Source organism: Mustela nivalis (assembly GCF_964662115.1).
Source record: "Mustela nivalis genome assembly, chromosome: 5".
Classification (NCBI taxonomy): domain Eukaryota; kingdom Metazoa; phylum Chordata; class Mammalia; order Carnivora; family Mustelidae; genus Mustela; species Mustela nivalis.
The window spans coordinates 10,355,113-10,378,236 of NC_139024.1; the positions used below are offsets into that span (position 1 = coordinate 10,355,113).

General features: G+C 39.6%; 1 protein-coding gene across 19 annotated transcripts in view; it reads right to left on the bottom strand.

The window, feature by feature from the left end:
* Positions 1-23,124, bottom strand: part of ARID1B (AT-rich interaction domain 1B) — a 436,238-nt gene that overhangs the window by 272,034 nt on the left and 141,080 nt on the right. For all 19 annotated transcript variants that reach the window (XM_082729553.1, XM_082729546.1, XM_082729550.1 and 16 more), the window contains exon 4: positions 7,806-7,916. In XM_082729553.1, the coding sequence (XP_082585679.1) occupies positions 7,806-7,916 (111 nt within the window). The remainder of the gene's footprint in view (positions 1-7,805; positions 7,917-23,124) is intronic.

Genomic DNA, 23,124 nt, shown 5'->3' on the forward strand with positions numbered 1-23,124 from the left:
TTTAACACTGGATAAAATTTAGGTCCTGTGGAAAGAGACAACAATAGTACCTGGCACCTTTTTTTTTTTTTTCTCAAATAGAATGCATTATGAAGAAAAGTGGTTGAGAAAGCTTAGTCACTTTTTTGTAGCTTAAAGCTTTTTCTCCCCTCTTTTATTCCAGGCTTAAACAAAGTTCAGTGGGGCATCAAACTGCCTGTTTTAAATTACAGTCTGTATTTTAAAATAGAATGCATGCACGGCATGTTCCTGAAGCTAGGGGGTGGGAGTGTTATTCACGGAAAATTGAAGGCTTGTTGAGTCAATAATCTTCTTTCACACAGTAACAATTTTCAGCTAAAATTTCTTGACCCAAACAAAGGAAAACAAGACCATTCAGTTATTTTACAACAATTTAGAGAAGGCAAAAGAAAAAGATGAGAAAGAGAGACACTTCAAAAAATCCTATATTGCGAGGGAAGAATAAAAAACTTTCCTCTCTACATATATTTATTTCATCTCCTAAACTGGCAGTAAATATTAAAAATAGTTATTCTAGTCCAAAAGAAAAATAAAAGCCATTAACCAGTCCACACATGTTACTATGAGCTCCTACTGGTTATGTATCTCTTATTACATAAGCGAGACGTCTGGCTTCAGTTACCTACAAAGTGGAAATTTGTAAAGTAAAATCTATTTCCCATCTACCTTGGGCACTACAAAGTCAAACGTACTCAGCCCCTTTCAATGGCCATGCCTGCATATTCGGGGTGCAGGGAAGCCCCCTGACCTCTCCAGATACCAGTGAACAGGAGGGGCACCCAGAAGAAAGGAGGAAGGAGGTTTTCTAGCTCAACGTGCCAAGAACTGCCTTTTGTAGAAACAGCAGGCTCGAATGAGAAAAGGTACCTCTGAGCAGCAGTCGTTCTAGCAGTCGTGCTAGCATAAAAATTTAAAATTAAAACCTGAAGGAGCCACACCGCTCGACAAGCTCTCCTACCCAAGGCCCCATGTGAGAATTTCTCACACGCTACTTTCTGTGCTTTGTACTCAAGACAATCGCTACGGTTCTCCCCTTTGTGCGTGCAGACCGCTCCTGCTTGGGAGAGGCCTGGGGGTCCAGGCACGGTTCTGGGGCTGTCGGCAGGCAGACCCGGGAGGGGCACGCGCCCAGCCTGTGGGGCCACAGAGAAGGCTCCAGAGCCTCACGCAGCTCATCTGCAGAGCTGCAAGCTGGTGCGAAACCTTCCCATCCCCAATTCGTTATGGCACAATCTGACTTTTCTATCAGCCAGGAATATCTGCATTTTTCATCCCTTACTTAATGAGCCTCATTTATCAACTATAGATCATAGTTATCCTTCTATTATCAAAACCAATATCCTGCAAATCAGTTATGTTTCAGCCTCTCTTCATCTCCAATTTTGTCCAGTGCCTATTTTTTATAGTACTCCTTCATTAATTATTTTAGAATTGACAGTCCCATAAAATGGGTTGAAATTCATTTCCCCCATATTTTAAACGGCAATCTTCAGAATATTATGTGAAAAAGTTTGCAGGGGGTATGCTTATTTAAAATGTTTTTAAAAGTTAAATGAATTTTTAAAAATAACATATTGCCACTAAGCAAATATCTCAGCTATAATAAATTTAGAATTATCCATTTATTTCAACAGGACTGAAGATCTCAATTTAGAAACACTTTGCACACAAACACTTTAGTTATTTAAAAGCAAACTCCAGTTCTTTTTAAATATTAATTTATTCAAACTTTCCATATATTTAGCCTGCTTTTACCTGGACGAAATCCAAACTGGTGAGGTTTTATTGAGAATTCATTTACAGAACAAACATTTAAGTGGAAGATTATTTTAAAAGGAGAAACCTACTTTCCCACTTCCTACTACTTCTTACCTTGTTCAAGTTGAAGAATTATCCTCTATTTTCGAAATGACTACCAGTATCACAAAAATACTCTAGGGGATAAAATTATAGAACATCACATCTTAAAGAAATAATCCACGTTAGAAAAGAACATTTGTCAAAGTCACTATCACTTTTCCTAAATTCAGACTTTCAAGTAAGGTCTTCACATGTTTCTCTTAACCTTGAACACAAAAGAACTGATGTCTCCACATGGAGCAGACCAGTTACTAGAATTACATTTGGGAATATGGTAAAACCTAGGTAAAAAACCCAACTATTATGTGTTCCATTTAAAACTTTACCAAGAGGGGCGCCTGGGTGGCTCAGTGGGTTAAAGCCTCTGCCTTCGGCTCAAGTCAAGATCCCAGGGTCCTGGGATCGAGCCCCACATCAGGCTCTCTGCTAGGCAGGTAGCCTGCTTCCTTTCCTCTCTCTCTGCCACTCTCTCTGCCTGCTTGTGATCTCTCTCTCTCTCTCGGTCAAATAAATAAATAAAATCTTTAAAAAAAAAAAAAAACTTTACCAAGATATCAAAATGTCTTTACACTTTCAGTTTCGAAACTATGCCCCCGATTAACAGGATCTGCGGATACTCCAGCTGACAAGGCACCAGCCTTCAGAGAGCCTCCTGCTCCCTCTCTACAATGTCCGTAACTCCCAGACTCCACATACTCTATTAACATTTAGAGAACACTAGTAAACAGCGCATGTTGTCAGCTGCATGCAGGAATTATCAATGCTGACAACAGATTAGGTTTCTCTTTTATTAACTTACAATTTTGTAATGTTCAGAATGCTTTGAGAAGGCTCCAGCAACAGAAGACAGCTAGATTCTTAACCTTTTACTGAAAACCATCTAAATCGAGTTCCAGATACAAATAAAAAAATTTTGGAAGAGTTCATTCAGCAGCCATATATCTAATTCTTAGCTGGCAGATTTCAACTTTTGCGAAAAACTGCCACCTGACAGGTTGAGATCATTATAACAATTTGTATTTTTAGTTGGGTTGAAAACTTAATAAAAAAACAAAATCCAGTTAAAAATGCTTCACCTAGCTTTTTCCAATAGTTTCCAACTGTTCACAGGAACTACATTATCGAATCCACGCACTTAAAATGTGCCCATTAACATATCATCAACATTCATATATGCTTCCAAAGTACATGATCTTTTACCACTATCCAACATAAGTGTCATTAAAGATTTAAAAAACAAACACACACAGAGTATTCTTTTTCAGGAAAGCCAAATCATTGGAGGCTCTGTTGCTAACACTTAACCCCCAAAGAATATTCTTGGTAATACCAGGGCTCCAACCACCCACTTTCAGGCTTCCAAATCCTGTTTAACACTCTGTTTCAAAGAACAACCAGCATTTACTACCTCCCTCCTTTCACGGAAGGCCAAAAACCGTTTTTTATCTAAACCTCAATATTCCCTTCTAACTGCAAACTAAACAGAACTACCATAAGCATTATTCTACACAACACATAGGGGTTTTTGTTTGTTTGTTTGTTTTTTACTAAACTCTAAAAGATAAAATCCCTTTTAATGTCGATCTCCTTAGATATTTCCTATTTAAAGAAGAAAGGGTCAGAAGACGCGATGGGTTATTAGGATGTGACTGATGGTGTTCCGTATCTTAGGTAAAAAGAATAGTGGACCTGCTGCCTGAAACCCACACGGGCGGCTGGCCTCTGGGAAGAATGAAACAGATTTGCTGTCACCTGAGGAAAACGACGGGCTCTTCAGATCCCTGGAGGACAAAGCACCGTGTGCTTAGATCAAGGAAGAAAATCAAACCTTTTGTTTGTTTACTTCCTTGTATACATCTTTATAAATATTTTATTAACAACATACCCATGCCATATTTACTGAAATTAGGATTATTGTTCCTGTCAATTTATTTATTTTTACAATGAAAAGAATGTTTTCACGCTACTAAGAAAAGATATGTTTTTCACACTACTTTTAGCTTAAATATCCGAAAGTGCCCACTTCTTCTATGGCAGCTTAAGGCTACTAGGTAAAATTCAAATGTCATTTTATAATAAGAAAAAATGGTTTGGACAAAAACCCCACCCTGCTAATACAGATCCCGCACTCATAAAACTCCGCTAGTATCAGGAGCTTTGGAGAACATGGGCTCTCTACTGCTATCACGCCAACACCTTCAAAAAAAATCCCTTCAGCAACGAAAAGAGAGTCTGATACTAGAGGAAGAATGTGTTTAAAAGTTTTTACATAGGGGCACCTGAGTGGCTCAGTGGGTTCAGTCTCTTGCCTTCAGCTTGGGTCATGATCTCAGGGTCCTGGGATTGAGCCCCACACTGGGCGCTCTGCTCAGCTGGGGGCCTGCTTCCCCCCCCCCCACCTCCGCCTACTTGTGATCCCTCTGTCAAATAAATAAATAAAATATTTAAAAGAAAAAAAAAAGGTTTTACATAAAATCTATTAGGAAAATACTGAACAAGACATAATAAATATTCTGAAAAGATCCTCGTCTAATAGGGGAGTCAAGACAGCTATAAAAATAAGTGTAATAAGATAAACAATAATGGCACAAGCAATGAAAATATATCAAAAGATCCAACAACAAAGTATATTAAATAATATTTGGGGAGTTATCTTAAAATAGCAATTGAGATATACTCAATGTTTTTAAGATAAAGAGCTAATAAGCTTTTAATAGGGGGGGGGGACCCTCCACAGTGTATTTTGCTTAAATGCTGGCTTCATTTCATATCAATAATAGAGGTAGGAAAAAATTCAGAATGTGCTTGAATTTTAAGTGATACTATTCCCCGGAGATAGAGTTTTTCAAGCTACTTTTAATACCTGCTATATGCTAAGATTTGCTGGAAATTATAGAATAAGGAGTATGTACGCTAAAGTGTCTCAATGTGGGAAAAGCTGTATGATTAAGAAGTATAGCAATCAGTGGACATTATTAAGAAAGATCTGTTCTAAGCTTACATCAGAGTAAATTAAGTGGTAAGTAAATATCACTGGTCATGGCCCCAAGACAACAAGAGGACAAATATTAATTTATCAGTTATTTACTTTACTGTGGATGATCTGAAGATTTAAGTCAGCTGGAACATAACTGCTTTGGCTACTGAAGATCACCAAGAATTTGATGACATGCAAATACAGAGAGATACCAGCTCAAACAACGGTGAGTGGACAACTTACTGGAAGGTCACTTTATAGCTCAAGCAGAAAGACATTAGAAATATCTTGATTTTTTGTAACAGAAATTTAACCACGTAACAAATATGCTAAAGAAAATATGACACGTAAAGAAATTATTATAAAACCTAGCCCAATATAATCAAAAAGATTAAGAAATAATTACTAGAGAAGCTTCCTTCTTCATAGTCACATATACTCTAAAGAATAATCATACATTAGTATCACTATACCACATTTTTTAGAATGTAAAGGTAGCACCCACAGCTTCCTTACTCCAAGTTACAAACTAGAGGTTACAAATATGATGGATTATCTTTAAGTAAGAAGACAAAATTTACATTATTGACACTTGAATAAAAAAATGCAGCATAACTCTACAAACTACCCAACAGGAAATTCAGATATGATACAGTTTCATGGTATGTACAGTATCAACTTAGTCAAGTTGGAGAACTAAAATATTTAACAGAAGTAACACTAAAAACATCCGGACACTAGAGTCAAGTAGAATTCCAACAGATATCCCCTGCAAACCGTGATGACCTTGTCTATAACACCAAACACATTGATGCAGCATCCACATAGCTCAGAATATATCAGTAAACCCCTTACAGAACTTTCTACACAAATGAAGCCTATTGAAAGAAAAGCGTCTTGCTAAAATTCATGTAAATAAAGCCAATTTTCACCCGATCTACAGTTTGTTCTTTGTTCAGTGACTGGTATGTCCATATACTCACCCCAAAACCTGGAAATTCTGCTCTCTAAAAAAATATTGAAATGTTCCTGAGTCAATCAGCATCTTATTTACCTGTGAGAGCTACAAAAACAGAAAGAAAACACCAACTGGGGCATTTCTTTTTTTTTTATTAGCTCATAAGAAAATTTATGTGATGAACAACTTTCGATCCTCTGGGGAATTAGGCATGGTAAAGAGTAAGGAAGAAAGCAAGCCATTACATGTACACAAACAGAACAATTCAGAAAAACATAAACTATTGATGAATATATCGGCTCACTTCCTAAAATGCTTTTAGCCCCCTTTTCATAATTAACTTAAAAAGCACCATCCCAGAGCAGAACTCTTCAGTTTTCTGGGACAACCGTATTTCACTCCTTCCCTAACTATGCTGTAGCTAGCTGACTATCAACTGCCCATTTCAGGGCAGAGCCATGAGAAGGAGAGCCTAGTGAGGGACCCCAAAGGTCAAGTGCACATGAGGAAAGCAGCACACCACAAACTGTTCTCCTGGCTACATAAAAACGTCTATCAGTTTATAACAAATCTTTCCACATGTGTAACAGTCCACTTCACCAGCCAAAGGCACATCTACAAAGTTGGGTTTCTCTTAGAACAACAGAAATCTGGTAGGGAGAAAAAGTGGGATTCATTGTCCATCTGCTTCCCGCGAGTCCATTTAAATTTCCTAAAACCATAAGCCAATTTCCAAATACTTGGCAAATGTTACACATATCAACAGTGCTCACCTGTGTGCGTGCGCGCGCACACGCACACACACACACACACACACACTACACGCTTACCAAGCTATGAATTGTGTGCTAAAGAAAAAAGAGCATAAAACGCAGAATCTATTCACCTCTTTCATTCCTTCAGAAACCAAGTAACTAGATAATAAATACTCCAAGGTGACTACAAAATACCACAATAAAGTCACTCATCACAGAAATAAAAGCTAAAAAATCAGGATGTCAAAAAAATGTGCATCAGCTTCGAAGATACTAGACACACTGTAACCATGACTTACCTTCTTCTTTAAGGCTACACATAACTTAAACACAGGTTCTCTGTGCATACCAATTGTCATGTAGCACATTCATTACAAATGCTGGTTCTCACATGTTTAGCAGTAATATAATAAAACTTAATGTAAAATATTTGAAACTCGAATTAAAATCATTGTCTAGCTTAAACTCCCATCTTAAATGAAAATAAAGATTAAGGAATAAGAATAATAATTATTTAAATCAAAAACATTTTAACAAGAAAATAAATACAAAAATTTATTTGCATAGATGTATTCTTTTAGTTTATAAGGAAAGCCTCATTTAAATTAGGCTGCTCATTAAAAAAACAGATGAACTGTATTTACGGGCCTCAACATGATTTCCTAGAATGTAGCCACTACTCTAATCAATATATACCCCAATCACCACACAGTATTTGCTGGTGAAAATGCTTAAAAGCTGCTTTTGCCAAATTTAAATGAAAATTCTTTTAGGTGGAAAAGGACTGGGTGATTTCTCATGACATAAAGTCCCACAAGATGGTTTGTCTCATTCACCGGATGCTTTATCTCATTCATCATTGATATCCTTTGCCAAGTGGGGATTTCATTCCATTTAACTCTTATATTGGATACCACTGTTCCATATCACTACCAGGAAGCAAAAGGCTAAGCAAAGCACAACTGTCCAACAGAAACACTTTTTTGCCACAAAACCCATCCAGTGAATATGCCTTCCAACTGGACTAAGAAATACCTACAAATGAAAGAGACTTATCCAAGACCACACAGTTCTTGAGAAGAAAGCCCTAAAAAAGTTAATAAATCACAAATATATCTGAAATCTAGGAACTTCTTCCCCAAGATTTAATATAAAGTAGAACAAACAAAAACAAGAGCTCTTTTAAAAATTTTTTGACTCATTACATTTCCAAATCAGCACATTAATGTCTTACTGGTAAACTTGATGGTCTTTCTTGTTGTATCAAGTTCAAGTCTTCATGGTTAGGTTTTCCAGGAGCCAAAGGAGGTTGAGACCTAGTTCCATAGCCTTCCTGAGACATGTCCTGAACAAACACAAATATAAAGCACTTGATAAATATCTCATTGAGTTGTAACCAAAACAAAAGAAAGGGTAATCACAAACTGTCAACTGGTATTACACTTAAGCAGACATATACATGTTATACTTATCATCTAACATTTTACGGAGAGTAGAAACAAAAGACAAGGCTGTGAATCAAGAGTAAAAACACTTATTTTTTATTTTGAATATATATATATGTATACACACACCAACTAAATTTATTATGAGGTCATACAAACTAAACACTGTATTTGAGTTTTGCAGGAAGATAACACTCAGTAAAAGATGGGGAAGGAGGTCAGCTATGATCAAACTCTCTTTTAAACCAGAGCAAACCCACTAGTGTTACTGCTTAATTCTGATTTTGGTTGAGCTGCCTTTAATATTACCTTGAAAAATGTTAAAATAATTAATGAAAACTTTATTAACAACTGACTTTTAGTATGTCCCCTCGATAACCCACAAAACAACATAGTTATTAAGCTCACAGTATCCTGGGGTTTCTACAAAACCAATAAACATTCATGTATAGAATTCCATATGTTCACGTGGCACAGTTTCCAGAGAACCACAATAAAGAATAAAACAGCAGTAGGGAAACAAAACACGCCCCAAAAAACCTGCTGAGGTATGAGAAACTTATCATTAACATGGCCTTTCTGGCATCCTGTTGAACACTTTTCCAGGAGGTATTCTGCCTGGTTTCAGTATTCTGCTGAAATACTATTATATAAACCAAATACCACACCACACCAAACTTACTATGTACCCCATCTCTAGCTGTTTAACTATGTATGCTCAGCTACTAAACATTCTACCACCATTTACACCCAAAGTCAAACAGTAGGACAGAATATAAAATACTTATTATAGCATGTCTTAATTGGCACTGAAAGTTGAAGAACCAGTTTCTGAGTGGAGAAAAAAAAAGAATAGAAAGTATCACTTAAAAACAGAATTTTCTCCCTTGGCCCATCAGTGTTAGTATTAAGGAAGCATTATATACAGGTTCTACTTCTGTTAAATTCTCAGAATCTTACTTAAAAAATTAATGTTTATTAGTTGAAGCCCTATAAAAAGCTTCTGCTGCCCCACCCCTTTCTCACACAGTATACACTTAAAATTACATGGCTTCTTAAGCCAAAAACTTTGGACCAATAGCTAGTCCTACAAAGCACACAAACTGTACAAATTAGGTTGAACCAGGCAAGTGCTGATTTTAAACAGGCTCTGTAAGAAAGAGCATGCCAACAATACCGCACTTCCCAAGCAACCCTTCCGTCCTTTAAATAAAGCTACACACACACACACACAAAATTCATAAAAATATCTAACCTCTAAAAGGAATGCACAATGCCTAGTCAGTACTATGCTTCTGTAAGAGAATTAAAGCCCAGTTGTCGTGGGTTTTAATCTGGTAACAGTTAGGTGAGGCCTCAGAGAGCACGTGCAATCCAGGACACCCAAAAGGGTAGTTCTTCAATCTGGCTGCCAGCCGGGGGTAACAATTGGGCTGTGGGGGACCAAAGCTGAGGCTAAAAGATTATTACCACTCTCACTGCCTCCCCCCTGCCCCCAGCACCGAAGCTTCCGGATCCCAGACCTCCACTTGTCACACAGACTTCCTGCTGGGTGCCCCGCAGGTTCCTTTAGATTAACGGTGAGGATTTCAAATCAAGTAGGGCACAAGGCCTCCATTCAGGGCCTTCACCCTGGTACAAAAAAAAAGAGAACCCCACAAAGGTGCTGGACAGCCTCACAATGGGCAAACAAATGAGCAGACCCCTGCCAGTTCCTCAAATACGCGCGTGTGCACACACAGAGTTTATGGGCAGGGCTCGGACACTTTTTTTTTTTTTTTTAAAGTAAACGTCAGTTAAGAAACAGGAACAGACTCACATGCCCTATGCTTATTAGCCTTTTAAATGTTTTTTTATTTTCTCTTTGTAGCTAAATGGACTGATTTTTAAAAGAGTTGAAAGAGACCATTACAACTATAATGAATACACATTTCAATTTAGATACTGTCCCCTCTAAAATAAGCAACACTGAGCTAATAGACTATGAAAGCTATCAGAACATTTTACTATGGCTTTACATTTCACTTTTTAAGGCTTTAAAAGTTCAAAATAATTAGATTCTACCGAAGTCTCAAACACTACTCCTAACCACAAGAGGCTTTCAATTATTAAATTCAGTTGGAAATAAAACTGAAAGAAAATTTAGTGAGAATTGCTGAAACGGGAACTTGTTCTGCCTCAATTTATGTTGAAACATAAGGATTAATTTAACGGAGAAAACATCCAGAAAAGGTACCAAGTTTTAACCTGAAACAATCATCATCCATATATAACTCACATGGGGGCAATAAAGTCTACATCTGGCGGCTTTAATAGAGATAGAAAGGTTATATTCTATAACAAACCTGAGCTTTTTCCCCTTCAGAGCTATATTTATTTTCTAGTATGGACTTATTTTCACCTCAAGAAGAGTAGCAGCAATGAGTAATTTAATAGATAGTAAGAGGGCAATGTCAGTTTCAGAAAATAAAGAATATGTTCAGCGCTGCATTTTATATACAGATGACAAAGACACAGCCTTACATTCTTAACACATCGTTGCCATCTCCGGTCATTTACAAGTTCGAGCTAGTCCACACTAGTGTGTACACCAGCTTACACACACACTATTCCTATATTCCTCAACCGCACGTATACAGAGCCCTGGCTACTTCAGGGAGGCTCTCACTGTGAGAATTCTGCAACACAAAAGAACCACAAGTGGGGAATGTGGTTTACCCTTTCCCAGTTCTTTATCAATATTCGTTTTCGTCACCCCACCCACAAACTTTGAACCATTGATGGATTCTGGTTTTAACTTCTTTATGTTATGAGTCAAAGGTAAAGGGAGACTGACTCAGAAAACAACAAAGGCGTGAAGAGAGCTTGGGCTAGGGGTATGTACACATCTGTGTCCTAAGTTTTCACAGAGGTGTTTCTTTTAACAGACATGGTGGACGTCTCCTGAACGCCCGGTGTGGAACACTGCCTTTACTGGGTACTTCACAGCTTATAGTGTGGAGCACGAGCAGGCAGGAAACACTCGTGTCCCACTCATATCCTAAGGAAGGAGAACACCAAAACTGTCACATGGGTCTACTGTCAAAGCCAAGAACCTGAGTGCTTCTGCTTTCTTTATGATAAAATGAATTAAGGACGAATGGCAACATAAGACTTTAAAGAAAATGTAGAATAAAATGTCAAGGACACTTTTTTTTAAAAGATTTAATTAATTAATTTATTTAATTTAAAGATTTAATTTATTTATTTGTCAGAGAGAGAGAGAGAGAGAGAGAGAGAGAGAGAGAGAACACAGACAGGCAGAGCGGCAGGCAGAGGCAGAGGGAGAAGCAGGCTCCCTGCCGAGCAAGGAGCCTGAATCAGGACTCAATCCCTGGACGCTGGGATCATGACCTGAGCTGAAGGCAGCCGCTTAACCTACTGAGCCACCCAGGCGCCCCATGTCAAGGACACTTTTTAAGAAAAAATAAAAAGGGAAAATGTTCCCATGGGGAGTTCAAAGGACACAAAGCACCAAACCCTGCAAGAGCGACCACCTCCTTCCCAGGCTGCCCTCCACAAGGGCTGTTGCCCACACGCTGTTATTTCTCTTTCCACAACTGCCCAATGTGTTACAGAGTATGAGCGTGAATTTAAATCATTTGTCCTTTAAACACAGTGGGGTGTATGTCCTGTACACAGCGTATTTTTTGGTCCCTTAATAGTATGTTTTGGAGCTCGTTCCATATCTGCACCTAAATGTCCGTTCTCTTCTCACTGCTACGTGGTGCTGCGTGGTCAGTCCTGCGGCCTGTTCCACTAGTCCCCTCCTGAGGGACACTGAGGTTGCTCCCTGTCTTTCCCTACCTCATGCGGCACCACGATAAAAGCCCGCTCCACAATACAAACCGAAGCAAGACCGGGCCGGGCCTAGGCGGGAGGCGGCTACGGGATGAGGTTGATGGGTGGGGGCCTAGGCGGGAGGCGGCTACGGGATGAGGTTGATGGGTGGTCGAGAGCACACCTCAGTCCCAGACACACAAGTGGGACTAAGGGGCGGGGACGGTGAAGTCAATAAACTAGCAAAAAGCTGTCTAGAATACTTGGTAATTTTCTGGTTACTTAAGGAAGGTTTTTCCAACAATCACATAAATTAGAGTCGCGCTATAAATAGCACACGTATAGCTACTGCAACAGTCCAGATTGACGCGACGGACCCGAACGGACTCCTAACATCCTGCGACATCTAGGTCAGGATAAACATCTTGCACCTTTTTTTCCCCTGCTTTGGAAACTCCCATCATCAGTTCCAACGACTAAGGGGAAAAGAAGTGGCCCCGGCACAGAAGACACTGTAGTTGGGGGGATGGGGAGGACATCACCGCCACAGAGAAAATGCCCCCTGGCCACACCGGGCGGCGAGTCGTGTGAAATCATTACTCTGATCAAGACACTTTGCTTGCTACTGACCCCCTCATATTTCGTTTGTAGAAAAATAAGTGTAAAATATCCTTCCCCAAAGGAAAGCAATATAAATCTATAAAATATCCACTTCAAAATGGCACAATCACTCCCCTGCCTCCTCAGGAACACCCTAATGGAAATGTCATTAACAAAGACAGCAGACACTTGCCGGCGGGGCTCTGTGACCTGTCGCATGCGTGGTCCACCGGTACCACAGCCCCATGAGATAGTCCCTAGCATCATCCTGTTTTTTACCACAAGGAAGCAAAAGCTTAAATGACGTGCACGGCTCAGGTCTATGCACAGCCAGCATCTCAGTGTGATGGACAAATATTCAGTTCTATCCTAACTGCTCTGGAGACCACTGGAAGCCTCAAACACTATTACACAAGGACTTAATGCAATTTTAATTTTTTCAAGGCATTACCCTACTCTTCCATATATTCTCCTAAATTCCCCTTTCAGAGATTATGAATCTTGTGTGTTTTTATACACGGGACAGCTCCAAAATACCCAGGTACAATATTGTGAATCAGTAAGAGATACTAACATTTTTAACACTCCCACAAAGTTGAATATATAAAAACCATTCTCCCTACCACTCATTACCGGTGAAGAGTTATTTGAAGTCCACAGGCTGACAGAAAGCAGAACAAGGAGACTCAGCCTTCCCAGATTATGTTCATTTAAGGCTCCTCTGCTGGTTCTGCTCTTTCTGTCCGTCCCCTAAAAACTGGTGTCCCTCAGATCTGTACCCCCAAAGATTTATTTATTTGACAGAGAGAAATCACAAGTAGTCGGAGAGGCAGGCAGAGAGAGAGAGAGAGGGAAGCAGACTCCCCGCTGAGCAGAGGGCCCGATGCAGGACTCAATCCCAGGACCCCGAGATCATGACCTGAGCCGAAGGCTTAACCCACTGAGCCACCCAGGCGCCCAGAAAATTTATGTTTTAAATGTGAAAACTGTATTATGTTTATGTTTATTTTTTAAATCCCTTTATCTTTTAGAGATCTATAGTAAAATATTTACAGATTAAATGATATGATGTCTGGGACTTAATTCAAAATAATACTGAGGATGGGGGTTGGGAGGTGAGGAAGAGAGTGTGGAGACAACAAGACTTGGCCCCACGACTCTCTAAAACTGAGTGAAGGGTGCACAGGGCTCCTGTCTACTTCTGTTTCTGTTTGAAATTTTCCATTTAAGTGAAAATGAAGTTAACGGTATTGAAGACAAATTTAGGAATTCAGAGGCGACTGAGGCTGTGGCGCTGACTGCAGCTTTCACCTGAAATACTACGAGCACTTCCTAATTGGTCCCTTTGCCATCAATATCCTTTTGTCCAAGAAAACCCATTAAACACAGATCATTTAATCTTGCAATTTCTCAACCCCCACCCCACGCACCAGTCTATCTTTAACATGTATGCTGTACTACTTAACCCTAACACTTAGCCTTTTTTTAATCCCTCCATAATCTTAACAAATTAACCTTGTCAGTGTCAAATTCCCTAGCTGCCCCACGGCTGACTCAGTGATCCTTTCTCAACCCCATTCCTTGGTCAAGCTGCCCCGATCTCAGCTCCAGCCATGCTCCATCCTTAAATCTGACGCTTTTACCCTTATCTTGGTCTGGGCTCTTAAAGGCCCTGTTTCCTCTCTCACTGACTCCTCAAGAAGCCTTTTCCAGCCACAGACCTCTCAAAATTTCATGAAACTTTGAGTGGAAGAAATCCAAGATCAAATTCCAACTTCTAGACTATTCAGACGCTGTGCGACCCTGAACAAACTTCTCAGTTCAGTTTCCTACTCTAGAAACCATACTGGATTGCATTAACCTGGGAAGGCTAAGGGTACATTGAGCGTGTCCCCTTGCCTCTGAGGGCTCGCGTCTATTGGGTGCACAGTGCTCAGGGACTAGGAGCAGAATGGGGGTTTTACATCTGTCACAATTATTACCTGTTTAGAACACTGGTAAATCACTTTAATTCTTCTAAGTCCATATCAATATGTTCCCCTGTATCTTCCTTTAAACCCTTGCTCCAAAAATCTTATAGTAGATTAAAAAATCACACAACCAAGGCTCAAATGGTTTTTTACTGCTACTGATTCCAAAGGAGCTTCTCAACTTATGTTACAGTCAAATTCTCCAGAATATACCATATATACTGATTGAGAACAGATTTGGTTAGATTCAGAATACTGCTAATATTCTACCAATTCACAGGCATAATTATTTCCAAAATTTGAAAATTTACAAAAACATTCTAGAAAAAGGACAGACTTAGCCAAGGTACTTTATGTTTCCTTACTGCTGAGTCCCAGTAATACTGACAGCAAATTCAACACTACACTTGGAGCCCGCCATTAACGAGAACGTCTCCACCGCACAAGACATACCAGCACCCACGAGGCTGCAGCAGCCCCCGGGCCCTGCAGTAAAGCTGAACTCTGAACGGGCTGGAGAAGAGAGAGAAGACCTCCACCAAGATGGGCTGTCTCCCCAACCCTAATCAAGTTCGAATCCTGGAGGCCACTCCTCTGACATTCAAGACTTGAGAAAAGCTTCTTGTTTTCTCTCGGTTTTTCCAAGAACCTCTTCCTAAACTAAGAGTGGATCCAGAGTGAAAAGGGAAACGTGTCTGAAATTAAATTTCCCAAAATACCAAAAAGAAATATGAAGATACTCAAGAACTAAGGACTAAAATAAGTAATACTTTTAATAGATTAATTTATTTTAATAAAATCGCAAAGCTAAATGAGCCACAATAAATGTCCAGTTACGCTTTTTATAACACACACACACACACACACACACACAGACTAAAAAAGAACCCTGGCTCTATAACTAATTACCTAAAGAATGGCTTTTCTCATCCATGAAACCAAAATATGAGGCCTCATCTTCCTGGAGCTGTATTAATGATCAGAGGTTAAGCAACCAGCACTGTGCCTGGCACACTGAACGTTCAGTAAATGTTAGTGATTGTTATCTATATTCTTTAAAGCCGCATTTAAAATGAGAGTCAAAATTTTCACTGAACCACTGGGGCTTTCCCTGTGGCAATCGTGCTGATGGCGGTGATGGCAACAGCGGCTAGTGATTATGCAACATTGTCTACTGCCACCCACTCCGCGCTTCCCGCATGGAAAGAGAAGCCTTTTTGTCTGACCTGAACCCCATGAAACAGGTAGTATTTTACAGGGGAAGAAACTGAACCACAGTTTCTTGCGTAACTTGCCCGGGGTCACTCAGCCGGCAAGTGGAGGAGTTGGGTTGCGAACCAGATACATTCGTTCTCCAGAATGCTCCCACTGAACGACTGTCCGGCTCTGCTCCCCACTGGACAAGGGCTGTTTTCCGGCCTCTACCCCACAGATGATAAATCTCGAGCCAAGGCTAGGGTTCACAAATCTAAATTTTTAGTGAACTTCCCAAAGCTGCCTGTAAAGTAAGAATTGCTGACTAACAACAATGTAGCATTTTCATTAAAGTTTTGATAATTACGGAATCACGGCAAAGTGGGGTTGAGGGATTGTGCCACTACCTAGTACCTTAGTGTAAAATTTCTCTGTGGCATTCCCAAGAGCTAGTTTAGCGTCCCTTCATGGTTGTAAAAAAGGTAGCCCTATCCTGCTGATGTCAGGAATGGTCCTGTTTGTCTTACTGTGGCTGCAGTAGCGACTCAAAAAGGTCACCATCCACTCTGAAAAGAAGCGTGGACGATGGCATCTCACGTTCTCTGATGGGCTGACTTACTGCCCAAACCCAAACCCCTCCCTCCCCCGACCAGGAGCTGACCACCCCGGGCACACAAGCCACACACCTGGACACCTGAAGACTGTCACTCACATTTAGGGCCTGAATTCTCAGCCTGGAGGGGAAGGGGTTTGAGCACTCCCCGGAAATTCAAGTAAATTTTGCCTTTACTTTTCTGGGAAGAGGATCCCCGGCTTTCACCAGATTCTTAAGGAACCCCCCCCCAAAAAACTAAAGAATAAAAACTGAACAGGATAATAGTATCAACAATGGGACTCACCAAAATTGCGAACATAATTTCAGAGAGATTTAAAACCAGATTAGCTACAATCTTTATCTAAATAACCAAAATAAAAATATAATGGCTAAAAATTATATTTTTATTTATTTATAATAAAAATATAATAACTAAAAAATTTCCAAATAAAAACTTATATATATATAAATATATATTCATACATAAATATATTTATATATTTGTATATTCCAAATAAAAATATAATTACTAAAAACTATATTTTTATTATAAATAAAAAAATATAATTACTAAAAAATTTCCAAATACAGTTAGGGTCCAAATTGTATATGCAATAGAAGTTCAGATTGCCTGCATAACTCTCGTCTAAAAAGTTTTCTGAACAGGACACCTTGCATTACTATATACACGCTTTAATTAAAGGAATAATATGAGGGACACATGACACATTTGTGTCATGTTCTTCAGCATGAGAAAAAACCTGCTGAAACAGAATTTATGAAACCCATATGCTGTATAAACAGGTAGAGAGCTTGTTTTTGCCAAAGAGAGAAATAAGGTGCCAGAAAGATCCTGCCTCAAGCCTGTCTTGCCAACTCATCCCTAAAGCTGTTCAGGGGATCACTTTTAAAAAGTTGACTTCTCCATGAAATGCCTTTGGAGTAAAAGCTAAAACTACCAAACGAAAAAAAAAGATGACTAGATAAAAAATTAAAAGTAACCAGAAAAACATAACAAAAGAAACGAAAAGCCAGCTAGAGAGGGCTCTGTAGCCGTTGTTTTGAATTGTACCAAGACTTTCAAAATTAAATAAGCAAAAGGGATTCTGTTGAATTTTTTTCTTTTTTTTACCATGAGCATATGTGACTTTTATAACCTTTAAAAAGAAGTTAAAATGGAGCATTAGGTCTATGAAATTAATTCTTTCTCTCCCCATTCCAGTTGTGATTTTTAGGGTATAAACTATGAGGAGAAAAATTTCTTAAGTCACCACCCACTTCCTATCACCTTTACTGATCTTCAGTGAAAGTAAACAGGCTATAGACACTCCTTCTCTAAGAAATAACAGAATCATCTGAAATTTTCAGAGGTTCCCTTATAGTTTTTAACATTATCTATATTACAATTAAGTGTTATGAGTACAGGAAATTTTTTACCTTTAAAAAGTCAATTAAATTTCTATTTGGGGAAAAAAGGAGAAGAAAGACGACTCCAGAAATTTAGGATTACCATCAATGACCTCGAAATTAAAGTAAAATTTATTAAAGCAAAATTATATTTCTGTAGCCTTTTTACATTAAAATAAACTCCTCAAATTTCCAAGGACATTCTGAGAATAATCCTCCCACTGCTTTTCTGTAGGGAAAGCTAAGGCTGAAAACCACTGTTCTGAAGCAAAGGTGATATTCCAAACACTTGCCAAGTGGTAAAATAGTGGGGGGTTCAGGTTCTTAGAGTCTCCTGCTGTGCAGGATATTAACCACTGAGTTAGAGAATCCTGGGGTCTCAGGAGAGAGAGGGGGTACCCTCTGAGTGTGTCAGGCCGGGGACTACTCCCAAACCACTCTGAACTACTGAGTTTCCACAGCGGTTCTCCCAGGATGATCCAGGGTTCCCAGTACCGGCAGCATCACGTGGAAACTTGTCAGAAATGAAAATGATCAGGCCATACTCCAAACTGAAGAAGCGGAAACTCTGGGAATAGCGTTCAACACAATCTGTGTTTTAACAAGCCTTCTGGGTGATTACAACGCACACTGAAGTTTGTAAAACGCTGGGCTAACAAATGGAAAACCTCACACCAATGGGCTTAAGCAAGAATATCAGTCTACCTCTAGAGCAAAATGCATCCCTAGTATATATAAACAGTAATAAAGGAGATGGTAAAGCCTAGATTAAAGTAGAACTGGGATCAAACCCAAGCCCCACCACATTCAGGGAAAACTTGCTGTATGACCGCTCAGGGTTATTAATAATAAATGAAATAATATCCGCGGGCCATGCTAAAGTAAAAGACTAGAAAGCACTGGTTAGTATTTCTGTGCTCCAGAGGCCCGGAAACATTAGAATGCATCAGAATTGCCTATAAAGTTCAATGTAGATTCCCAGGTTCCCCCAAAGAGAACCATTTTTAAAAGATTCTTTTTTAAAAGACTTTATTTATTTATTTGACAGAGACACAGTGAGAGATGGAACACAAGCAGGGGGAGTGGGAGAGGGAGAAGCTGGCTTCCCACTGCCAAGCAGGGAGCCTGATGTGGAGCTCGATCCCAGGACCCTGGGATCACGACCTGAGCCAAAGGCAGGTGCCCAATGACAGAGCCATCCTGGCGCCCCTTAAAGAGAATTAATTTACTCGCCCCAATACCCGGGGTGATTTTGACGCAGACAATCCCCCCTGATTTTCAGCATAGAACACCATGGCTGTACAGAAGTGGTTCCTGCCCAACTAGCAAATTCTAAAAGTAACCCTATTATTTCAAACATCTACAGATAATCATCTTCTGGAACACAATATATAGAGTGCCTATTACTCTTAAGAATTTTTTTAAATCAAAGAAATTGATGAAGAACTTTCATGTCATATGTTATGTTTTACCTTCTTTTCCATACTTTAACAAGTTGAATGGCACTGAAAGACAAAAAGGCAGCTAAGAGTGGGGGGGGGGGGGAACCAGGAAAAAGAAATTCCACAGTGTCCCTTGTGTCAGAATGTAAATTCAAGGAAAGCTGACTGTATGAAAAATATAATAAGCAGGGCGCCTGGATGGCTCAGTTGGTTAAGCTTCTGCCTTCAGGTCCGGGGATCAAGCCCTGCATCAGGCTCTCTGCTCATTAGGGGGTCTGTTTCTCCTGCTCCCTCTGCCCTTTCCCCCAACTCATGTTCTCTCTTGCTTGCTCTGCTTTCTCTCAAATAAATAAATAAATAGATAGATAAATAAATAAATAATCTTACGGGGGGGGGGGGGTAACACCTGGGTGGCTCAGTCTGTTAAGCATCTGCCTTCAGCTCAGGTCATGATCTCAGGATCCTGAGATCGAGTCCCGTGTTGGGCTCCCTGCTCAGTGGGGAGCCCAGTTCTCCCTCGAATGTTCACCCTGCCTGTGCGCTCTCTCTCTCTCTGACAAATAAGCAATCTAAAAAATAAAATACATAAATAAATACATATATACATGTAATGAGCCTCAATGATACTTGTAATCACACAGCCTTTGTTTTCCTCAACTTCTCTCTCTACCAATGGCTTCCTCTTCTACTGCCTGAGACTGTGTCACCAGGGCAAGGAATGAGGGAACAAGTCCCAAGCACACTCTCATGCCAGCACATCTGCCCGAGTCCCACAGCTCAAAGTCTGTCAGAGAAAGTGATAGAGCTGGAAGAGCGAAGGAAGAAGAAAGGAGGGGAGGAAAAGAAGAGTGAGGGCTTACCTACTCTCACAGCTGTGTCAGAAGCACAGGGAAGGGTTGGGGGGGGGGGGCAGCGTCCCTGCATTTTAGACTTAATCCTGATCCAAACACATTTGAAGGTTCTCTTCAGCTTTTAATACAATGTATCTTTTTTAAAAGATTTATTTATTTGAGACAGAGAGAGAGTGAAGGAGTAGAGGAAGGGGCAGAGGGAATGAATTCTCAAGCAGACTCCCCATTCAGTGTGGCGCTGAGGCAGGGCTCAGTCTCATGACCCTGAGGTCATGACCTGAGTCAAAGGCTTAACAGACTGAGCCACCCTTGTGCTCTTACTACAATGCATCTTAAACAATGTAAGATTTTCCTCTTCTATCAGCAGGGCAGACAGTCATGGCCATCTGATTTGATCTTCCACACATTTCTAAACATTCCAGGTTCTCTGATAAACAGATGGCCAGACAGTATCTGAACAAGCCTGAAGCCAGGACCAGGATACCTGCACATACTCCAGACCCAAATGGCTTCTGGGTTTTTCCTCCCAGAAGGAACTTTCCATCATCTTCCTAAAATAAATTCAGTATTAAAAATATTGTTATTACTACATAATTTCTTACATCCCAGTTTTATTTTCCTTTGATTCTGGTACTTGAAAGAAACAATTTTTTAAAATATTTTAAACATGAAAATGAACAGCATTATCAAATTATAGTCCAATGCAGTTAGAGTCCCACTTATAATCCGAAAACATAAAGAGAATAACCATTCGAAGTTATACATCAAAGAGCCCCAAATTCTTGATTACTGGAAGAGAGCTATGTAAAATCTGATGATTTTTCTCTGGCTTTTCTCATTTTTATAAAATAAAAGCAAAGGTCTAGTCAGAAATAGTTGGAATAGACTACAGGATGAACCTGACTTCTACAACATTAAAAACAGCAACGGGGGTGCCTGGGTGGTTCAGTCGGTTAAGCATCTGCCTCCTGTTCAGGTCATGTGGCTGCTGGCTCCTGGGTGCGTCACGCCATCTGCGAGCTCCCAGGAGTGGCTATAACCTGAGTTCTAAAAGCAGGTAAATGGTGCCCCAAGTCAATAATCAGAAATCAGTCTCGGAGTGGGCCTTGCTCAGACCTGGAAGTAACTTATAAGTATTCTCCTTGGATTCTCACAAGCTCTTTAAACTTAAAAGAAATTCCGCCTAGCAATGGCTCAACGACTAAGACAATTGCAAATAGGTAAGCAAGAAGAAAGGAGGATATTCAAAATTCAAACACAACCCAAGGCTGCACTAGTAATCTCCTTTAAAACAAAGAATAATTTTTATCAACCTACATTCCAACAGTGTTTATTATCAAATTAATTAATAGATTCCTGTATTAATATCTAAATGCTAAGCAATCAATGGCAACAAACTCTAAATGTCCTTCTCTTTGTGTTTATAACAAAATCTTACAAAACAAATGATATGAGCATTTCAGTGATTTGATACAGACTAGGATGAATTTTCCCCAATAGCTGTAAAATAATCAGCAGCTTATAAATTAACATTGTGTCACAGAAGTAATAAGAAACATAGATTAAATAATTAAATAACAATAATAATAAGGAAATATTTATGTCACAATGGATCACCACCAATATTCCTAATGAAACTTCGGAACTCCTTTAAGTGACTTATTTCAGCAGCAAGTTATTAATCCTAAAGTATTTACACTCATACTTGAAAGCTATCTCCTTCTTTACAAAATGATTCCCATTTGCCAAATATGTTTAAGTTTACCATATCTCCTTTTGAAAACTGCTCACCATGAAGAAGTCTAAATAAAGTGACATTTTATTATTTTTAAAATTTTTTTTTAATTTATTCATTTGAGAGAGAGCGAGAGAGCGCGTGCGCATTAGAAGGGGGGAGGGGGGAGGAAGACGGAGAAGCAGACTCCCCGCTGAGTAGGGAGCCCTGACCCAGGGCTTAATTCCAGGACCCTGAGATCATGACCTGAGCCAAAGGCAGACGCTTAACCGACTGAGCCACCCAGGCGCCTCTAAAGTGCATTTTTAGAAAATATAATTCAAATACTTGTGTCTACCTATCCACATCAAAGTAGACTTACACTTCCACTTGGTTCAACTATTAAGTAATCCACTGTTAAAAGTTAACTGCTCAGCTTGTACTATTTTCTGTTTAAAGAAATTATTGAAAAACCTTTTATTTCATTTTTAATCACTAAGGAAAAGCAATATAAGGTACCAGTCATATTCCTTCTAAATGACCTTGACTATTTTTTTAAAGATTTTATTTATTGATTTGAAAGAGAGTGAGCGGGGGACAGAGGGAAAAGCAGGCTCCCCAGAACAGGGAGCTCCATCCCATGGGGCTCCTTCCCAGGACACCGGGATCATGACCTGAGCCGAAGGCAGACACTTAACCAACTGAGCCACCCAGGGGCCCCTGACCTTCACTACTTTAACCCAACTTCAAGTCTTACTCAGTTCTATTCATGGTTGGACATTACCTTTGTTCTCACTAATAAAGAATTAGTCCTGCCCTCAGGATCATTTCTCTCACAAGCAACTCTTACTCATCCTTCAAAACTTCTGAGACACTTTCACCAACATCCAGTCACAGCTTGAAAACACACCTTCTCACCAGACTGTCATTATATGGCCACAGCGATCCTTCCGCTTGACCAGAAGCCCCTTCAGGTTAGACACATATTTGAATTAATCACTGAATTCCTAACACATAAAACATTTTCAGTCACAAAGGCATTCAGTAAATGGTTTATGTTTTCTTCTTCTAACCATTCTGTCTTCTTCAATTTTCCCAACAAACCAAAGGTTAAAAAAAAATTTTTTTTAAAGATAAAGTTGGGGGCACCTGGGTGACTCAGTAGGTTAAGCATCTGCCTTGGGCTCAGAGCATGATCTCAGGGTCCTGGGACTGAGCTCCACGGTGAGCTCTCCGCTCAGCAGGGAGTCTGCTTCTCCCTCTCAATCTCCCTCTGTGCTCTCTCTCTCTCAGTCTTTAAAAAATAATCAGTAAAAAGATGAAGTTGTACTTTGAGAAGGATGCATTCATATTACCCAACAGTTCTCTCAAGAATCAGAGAAGTCTCTCACCTAAGAAAAAGCTATACCTAAACAGCGAAGTTTAAAATTCTCCTATTGCTTTACACTTGGGTTTTTAAAAGATTCATCCTGATATATTCTCTTTAAATAAAATGGAACTTATTTGAATGGAGTTA